Here is an 8,776-nt window from a genome sequence, read left to right as displayed (position 1 = left end):
TCCAAAAAGGAAAAAGTATAGTTTTGGCTAAAAGGTTACATACTGTGACTTTAGAATGGATACAAAAAGATTAAAAAAATTATTTAGTTTTAGTTAAGTTTAGTTTATTTTAGTTTATTATTGCAGATTTATAATCTGTCTGAGTAACTTAACATACTTGTATTGGAATCATATTTGACCAGATGTATGTTTACTTTTACTAGAGTTGTGAAATACAGTACTTGGACCACCTCTGCAAATTGGAAAGCTCGTTTACGTTACAAATGTTTTGTCCAGCAGGCGGCGGTAGAGTATCCCCAAAACCCGTTAAACCAAAAGAAGAAGTGCGTGACTTGTGACGCAAAAACGTAACCGGTGCGTGCTGTATGCTAGCTGCGGATAGCATGATAGCACGTTCATGTAAACTTTGTGTGAAACAGCTGTCTGTATTTGTTTTATTGGAGATAAAAGTGTCAGATTGATCGGCATCATGAGCACGCTGTGGATGGGAAACGTAAGTAGTTATGTGTCATTTTTACGCTTATTTTAGCACGAAGTTTGCCTCCTTGGGCACGTTGTAACGTTAGCCACTCTGATGAAGGGATTCAGCAGGATAGACAACCTGGAAACAACCTCTGTATTCCTCTTTAAAGCGTTTTTCTTCCTTCATTACTATCGACAGTACTGATGATAATACTTTAAATATAATAATCACGTGCAGACCGGGTCTTACGCACGTTTCGATCCAACTACTTCTCTTCCTTGATACTCAACAACACAAACTACCAACTTTTAATAGTAGTAGTATCTTAAAAAATCGTGTTCAGTTTTAAACCTTCAACTAAAGCTATGATCCCATTGTGAAATAGTAATTAATTACAGTGTGAACACTTCATTTGTGATCAGTCCACGCAAATACAGTTGAAACCAGAAGTTTACATACACTATAAAAAAAAAAAGACACATGCGCTTTCTTTCTCACTGTCTGACATGAAATCAGACTAAACTTTTCCTGTTTTAGGTCAATTAGGATCACCAAAATTTCTATTTGCTAAAAGTTAGAACAACGAGAGAAGAATTTTTTGGACAATTGTTCATTACTTTCTTCAAAGCTAGAAGTTTACATACACTTCATTATTATTTGGTATCATTGCCTTAAATTGTATGACTTGGGTCAAATGTTTTAGATATCCTTCCACAAGCTTCTCACAATATTTGGCAGGAATTTTGACTCATTCTTCCTAACAGAACCGGTGTAACCTAGCTTGCACATGCCTTTTCAGGTCTGCCCATAAATTTGTAATAGGATTGAGATCAGGCTTTGTGAAGGCCACTACAAAACACTGATTTTGTTTAGCCACTTCATAACCAGTTTGGCAGTATGCTTCAAGTCATTGTCCATTTGGAAGACCCATTTGTGCCCAAGATTTAACTTCCTGGCTGATGGCTTGAGATGTTGCTTCAGTATTTCCACATAATGTTCTTTCCTCATAATGCCTGCTATTTTGTGAAGTGCATCAGTCCCTCCTGCAGCAAAAAAAAAAAACACACACCATGATGCTGCCACCCCTGTATTTCACACTTGGGATTGGTGTTGTCAGGTTTGCAAGTTTCGCCCTTTTTCCTCCAAACGTAACGTTTCAGCCCATGCCGGTACAGTACTTGTTTTAATGTGAATAATGGCACACTCTTACCAGCTTCAGCCAGCATCTTCACAAGGTCTTTTCAAGCACATTCATCTCTGTAGCACAGAACCCATCTCCTTCCTGAGCGGTATGATGGATAGACATTCCCAAGGTGTTTATGTTTGCGTATAATTGTTTGAATAGATATATGTGGTGCCCTCAGGCATCTGGAAATTGCACCCAAGGATGAACCAGACTTGTGCAAGTCCACAACTCTCTTCCAGATATCTTGGCTGATTTCTTTTGACTTTCCCTGATGTTACATAAAGAGGCAGTGTGTTTTAGGTGTACCTTCAAATACATCCACAGGTATGTCTCTAATTAAGTCAGATGTTGTCAATACTTCTATCAGAAGCTTTCAAAGACATGACATCATTTGGGTTTTAAGACTTTGAAAAAAGTAACGAAACATTGCCAAAAAAAAATCCTTCTCTAATTATTTTGGAATTTAGCAAATAGAAATATTTTTTGAAATCCTAACTGACCTAAAACAGGAAAAGTTTAGCCTGATTTTATGTCAGACAGTGAGGAAAAAAAAGAGTATGGGTCTTTTTCTGTAGTGTATGTAAATTTCTGGTTTCAACTTTGTCATTCAACAAATATTGCTTCTCATTAATAGAGGACACCACAGTGGTTCCCCATAGTCTAAAACAAGCAGAATAATAAGTTTGTATAAAAAAAAAGCCTTTTACTTGTTGTAATAACGTAAATGTATAGAAGTAACATTATGTACTGTACTCTTTAATTTGTTCTTTTTTATTTGTAGAGGCAATAAGTTATATACTATTGGATACTTTTTTGCGGGGTAAATAACGATTGCCTGGGCCACCATAGTTTTATAAACCTTTGGGAAATACTGTAATTACAAGTGAAATACAATGGCACAATTGAAGTCATTTTTAGATAGCATAGCAAAACTATTCATGAATCCCATGTTTTGTGGAATGATCTTGATCTTTATTATGAAAGAAATGTAATGTATAAATCTAAATACGCTGATTCCTGTACTCTCTCCAGCTGGAGCCTTATATGGATGAGAAGTTCATCATCAGAGCGTTTGCCACCATGGGTGAAACTGTAGTCAACGTACGCATCATCCGCCACAAGATGACAGGGTGAGCCCAGACTTCCAGACTGAGTCACACTGTACATTGTGATGTGCAGGAACTGGTCTTCCTGTATTGAGTGTGGTATTCAGTAGGTGGTGATGCCTTAAAGGTGAAGACACACCGGAGACAAGGGGTGGGGGTTTGAGAGAGTGGGACTTCTGGGTAATTAGAGGTGTGGTTAAGGTAAACTGTGGTTCTCTGGAAAATCATATTGCCTCCATTTAATGAAACATTCTAGTCCTATCAATGTAAACTATGACCTGACACACAGCACTGGGCCTGTAGCTGCTGTACATGACCTAACCATGTCCCCTGTTATGTCCCAGGGGTGCTCTGGGGTACTGCTTTGTGGAGATGACCGACGAGGGCACGGCCGAGAGGTGTCTGCGCAAGATCAATGGCAAGCCACTCCCCGGAGCAAACCCAGTCAGTTTATTTATAATGATAGGGCCTTATTCTGTCATTTTATGTCGGGCTGTAACAATTATTTTTATAGTCGACTATTCAGTATTTTCCCCCAGTTCCCAATTTAATCAATTATTATGCATCGTTAAAACAATTAAGAGTTTAGTGCTTCGCTCATTCATTCTGCAGAAATTCACAATGTTTTTCAGTCCCCTGTGATGTTTTTTTTTTTCCTAATTTCCCTGATTGATTCACCAATCACTCCCATCTGAACTTGAGTTATGTCTTCTTCGTTATAAAAAGGTCTGTTGGCATGTGTTTGAGTCTGTATAGTCCAGAGGGATTACAAGTAAATCAAAATATACCTACGATTCTTTTTAATAGTTCATTCATTGTTGCAGCCATAATTTTGTATGCATTTGTTTTTGTATGTTTTGGTAAAGACAAATACAAAAAACACCTTTATTTTGTTTTTCCAGCCAACAAGGTTTAAGTTGAACAGAGCCACATTTGGAAAGCAAGACATTGGGTGAGTGTTTATACTATTTTTGCCGTAATAATGATATTTTTGTTTAACCCACAAACATGAGTTGTATTTTTAATTAGAGGAGCACTATATCTCCTACAAGATGATATCAAAGTTGTTGTTTTGAAAATGTGCAAAATTAGAATGTAGAATATATTTTCTGTATTTGGAAGACAAAAAAACAAAAGAATTTGAAGATTTAAAGGTACTCTTTCTTATCTGGTGGTGGGATCTTGTTTCCTCGGAGATATTATTGCTTGTCTGGATTGTTTCATGGTTTCACTTGTTTTGTATATATTCAGTTGCAGTTCCACAAATGCATTCTTACTGTAAGCGAGGTCTTCTCTCCCCAGATCTGACATATAACTTGGCCTAATGGCATTACCTGCTTATTTCCATGGACATAGATAAGGTTAATGTTACACTGTGGAACATTTAAGGCAAAGCAACTCCATGGAGACAAGTGGCAGAACCTACTCTAGAAAAGTTGTAAAATTGTTATTGGTAGATTTTTTTTTTCATTATATGAAAGGTAAAACTAACTCTTTTTTAGATGTCATCCATGGATGTTTCAGTATTTTGGCGATCTTTTATGGGCATTATTCAAACCCTCCTCATGGTTAGCAGTACAAGCTTGTTTGACTCAGCCCACAAGACTATATCATGGCAATTTTTCATGAATATACAAAAGCAGGACATAAAGCATTATCACTACAACTTCACAAACCTGATGCCATGTGCAGTAGTTTCATTAGTGGGATGCACAGCGATTGTGTTGTTATAGCGCTCTGAAAGGAAGAACAAGACCCAGAGCATCAAAAACTAAATTAAAACTTATTAAACATTGTAATGTGTTATTTATGCCAAATTTAGCATTTTCAAAACAAAACAAAGGTAACATGGTGATCTAAATATGTTACATGTTAGCAGTTAATACCATGTAGAAGTATAGTTTTAAAAATACTGTTATATTAAAATATTGTAACCATGTTTAATGCACTTGTCTGTTTGTGTGTATAGGCCCATGTTCTCTTTGTTTGTGGGAGACCTGACACCAGAAGTGGATGATGGGATGCTGTATGAGTTCTTCTATAACCGCTACCCCCAGTGCCGTGGAGGGAAGGTGGTGCTGGACCATCTGGGAAACTCCAAGTCAGTACTGCTCTTCTCTTTTCACAACTATGGATCACTCTATACAATTTAAAGTGCATGTGACAAGTTAGGCTATCCAGTTCACTAAAACATAGTTCAATCTAAAATATAACCATGTTAACTAATTTTTATTTCATTTTGGTTAGATTTATACTTTTACGTATTTTTCAGACACTTAAAATAAAATAAGTTTCTGTACATAAATTGTCCCTGGATTTTGGATCTTATTTTGTGCATTGAGGACAAATTTCTTTTTAGAATTCAGTACTACTTCCTTTTATTTTTCAACTTTTCTTGCCACATGACTGGTGTAGAATACAATTAATCTCAAAATATCTCAATCAAATTCCTCTGTCTTATGTGCTTTCTAGGGGCTGTGGCTTTGTACAGTTCCCAGACGAGCGTCTGCAGAAGCGGGCGTTGGATGAGTGTCAGGGGGCTGTGGGACTGGGAGGTAAACCTCTCAGACTCAGCCTCGCTGCTAACAAGTAAGATCACTGTACAGACCAGTTCTCATTACTTAAATGTGGAAAACAGAACTTGTTCATTTTAAACAGTTTGCAGATGTCCAAAGTTATTCCTCACATACCTTTTGCTTTGTGGCCATCCAAATTATTCACCACGATGAGTTTATAAACACTTTTCACACCTCTCAGAGCAGAGTGGAGGTTTGTTAGCGTGCTAACCGTTATACGCATATTTATTTTGACCTCAAGAGTTGCTTATACAATAGGTCACCATAATTACTATATCAGTCGTTCAATATATGATAGATGGAAACATTTTTTTGCAGGAATAGTATTATCGTATGTTCATTTTCTTTTCACTACTGGGAAATTTGGGGTTATTTTTTAACTATATGATAAGATTTGAGCTGCAGAAGGTTGAATTAATAACTTCTGACTATAATATAATATATACTGTAATTAGATTACATTTAGAAGGAGTAATCAGATAAGTTTTGCAAAGTAATCTGACTGACTACTGATTACTAACAGTGCTCATTTTGCTATTTAAGCAATATTTTTAACAATATTTCACATTTAGAATAGTTTTTCGAGGGTTAGAGTTTTTGTGTCAGTGGCATAATTTAGTTTTATCGTATGTCGTACTTCAAATTGTGTCACTGTGGCAGACCTATGATTCAATGACACCACTTTTTTGTCCTTGTTTTTAGTTTAAAGAACAAACCCCAGACCACATCCACCACCCAGAGCGACACCAAAACATGGAGCAGCTCGGCCTACAGCCAGAGCTACGACCCCTATGGCCAGTACAGCGCATACGGCTACGGCTACCCCGCCTCTTCCTCCTGGAGCTACGACCAGAACGCCTTTGGATACTACCCTGGATATGACTACTCACAGTATGCCGCCATGCAGGTACTAAGGCTGGGCAGTCTTCTTTAAATATTACATAATATATCAATCAAATTATTCAATATTAAAATATACTGCAATAGACCCCAAATGAAAAACGGGGTAAAAATCACTTCAATTTATTTGTAAATATGATTCTATTGAGAAAATTTCATATCCACCAATCTAAATACCAAAACGTTTTTTTAAATCCTTATTACCATCTTGACATGTTTACAATTTTATAGCAAGGAGCATTGAAATTGAACTGTTAGTCAGGACTGAATACTGCATGTGTTTCAGGAGGGAGAGACAGGAGAGGAGGAGGCAGCTGTCCCAGAGGATGATGGAACTGAAGGTGAGTTTCATATATTTAGACTAAAAAACAGTCAAAATGAAAGCTGCACAAACATCAATGAAGACAAAAACATGAATATCTCAAAAAAAAAGTTTATTTGCTCTTGCAGACCCAAACCCAGTGCTGGACATAGCAGAGGAGAACAGGAAGTGCATGGAGCAGAGTGAGGAGCTGTACGATGCCCTGGTCCAGACACACTGGGCTCCTGAGGACTTCCAGCAGGAGCAGGACTATCTGCTGTCCCTGGTGCCTGAGCCCATCACAGCCTGAGCACACACAGCTCTATGGACTGCAGGCAGAAGGAAGGGTAGTTTTGTATTCAGTTGTAAATAAAAAATGTTTTTTTGTAAACCACATGCTTAAAGTGCATATGACTGGTTAGACTATAGTTTTCTTTAGTATTTAGCCTCACATGAGTCTCTCATTTTGGTTTCCTGTCTCAATGCTGAAATTGAGTATCTTTTTTAAACTAAGGGTAAATGCTACATACAGTTCCTTTTAAAAGCAGATTTAAACTGTCTCAAAAATGTGTTTTTTGTGTTCCTGCATAAATTGTGCATTTTGGATAGAATTTTCTGTGTTAGCTTTTTTTTTTTTTTTTTTTTTTTTACTTCTCAACTTTTTTTCAACAAACTGCCACTTAACTCATGTGAACTATCATAAATATTTATCATAGGTACCATACCTGTGATATGTCATAATTAGAAAAACATGAACCTGTCATATGCACTTTTAAATAATATTTTGTTAAGTTTTGTTGCTAAACTATAGAACATTTGATGAGCCTCTCCATCATAGAGCATATTTTTAATCAATGGAGATGCTTCAGGTTGTAGATTTAAAGGTTCTGTTTGAGTGTAAATTTGTACACAATTCAAAATGGCTTCTACTCTAACTTGTACTATTTTGCATTCCCAATGTGCTAAAATGTAGAAATACTTTGATATTAATGTATCAGCCAATGTTTCTGAAAATGACTCTACATTAAAGGCACTGTACTTGATTTTTACTGTCTTTAAAAACATGAAAATCATTGTAAACAGTTTAAAGTTATTGCTCGCTTATGTATTCTGAGCATCCTAATTATTTACAGTAATGAGTTTAAATGTTTTTTACAACACAAAAACCAGAGCAAAATTTCATTGTCACAGTATTTCCAGCAACTAGCATGCTAACAGTGCACTTGCTGACTATCCAACAAGAAAAAATCTTTCCAGTTTGACACAGAACACAGCAGACTTTTTTTTTTTTTTTTACCTTAAGAGGTGCTCATAAAATATATCTACTGGGACACTAACCTGAGACTAATACATGGTCAAAATAAAACAGGTACAGGGACTTTATTATCTCTGTAATTAATGGGTCAACTCACATGAAACAAAAACTGGCACAAAGTTCAGCGTCTTCTGTCAGTATAAATAAACAAAAGTGATTTATTTTTCTACAATACCTTCAGAACGTGATGCCGTTATTCAACCCCAAAGACGTGATTGTTGTCAGTTGTAAGGATTTTAAACCATAAGATTAACTTGGCACATTTGTGGAGCCAATCTCAAACAAATAATAAGGTTCACCATTTGAGGATCAGAAGTTTGGAACTTCCTCACATACAGATCGCAAATTCTGAAGCAAACTGCAGTATCACAAACCCCCACTTGATGGAGCCTAAACCTTTATTTTGTGGTACAAACTATTGAAATAAAAATTGTGCTTCAAATAAACAGCTGGACTAACTTGTATTGCGTATGTTTCGTGTGTTTGTTTAGCATATAGAGATTCCTGCCAGTGAGGCATTTAATACTTTGACATTAAATATTATATATGCTATGACCAGATGAGGGGGAAGGGCTTTGACCTGTGGATTAAATATGAGAAAATCCTCTTAGGTTATGAGAATATGAGTGGATATGTCATGGCTATAATACCAATGTGAGTTATGTATAGGCTAAATATGTTTTATTGGAAAAGTCATTTAAGTTTATGAAGTGCATATGATCAGTTATTGAGGTTAGACTACTCATTTTACCAAAATGTAGTAATCTGTATACGAGCTTTTGATTTTAAATTCCAAAAACATGACCTAACTGTGTTCCCAGATACAAAGCAAACATGTTCAAATCAAATATAGCTTTTACTGATAACAAGTGTAATGTCGATTTATTCTTAATTACACAAACATTCGACATGATGGGCAAGTTGGCTAT

At 36.2% G+C, this 8,776-nt stretch overlaps 1 protein-coding gene across 1 annotated transcript; it reads left to right on the top strand.

Moving 5' to 3' along the window:
• The first annotated feature begins 308 nt into the window (after positions 1–308).
• LOC117378519 (tRNA selenocysteine 1-associated protein 1-like) lies at positions 309–7,584 on the top strand. The gene is made up of 9 exons (XM_033975132.2): positions 309–493; positions 2,682–2,779; positions 3,100–3,199; positions 3,658–3,707; positions 4,725–4,856; positions 5,228–5,344; positions 6,034–6,238; positions 6,518–6,572; positions 6,682–7,584. The coding sequence occupies exons 1-9, from the start codon at positions 470–472 to the stop codon at positions 6,840–6,842; spliced, it is 942 nt and encodes a 313-aa protein (XP_033831023.1). The 5' UTR covers positions 309–469; the 3' UTR covers positions 6,843–7,584.
• Positions 7,585–8,776: the final 1,192 nt, after the last annotated feature.

This window comes from Periophthalmus magnuspinnatus, chromosome 11 (genome assembly GCF_009829125.3).
Source record: "Periophthalmus magnuspinnatus isolate fPerMag1 chromosome 11, fPerMag1.2.pri, whole genome shotgun sequence".
Taxonomy (NCBI): Eukaryota; Metazoa; Chordata; class Actinopteri; order Gobiiformes; family Gobiidae; genus Periophthalmus; species Periophthalmus magnuspinnatus.
The sequence above is the reverse complement of the archived record's forward strand: the minus strand, read 5'-3'. Positions and strand labels throughout refer to the sequence as shown.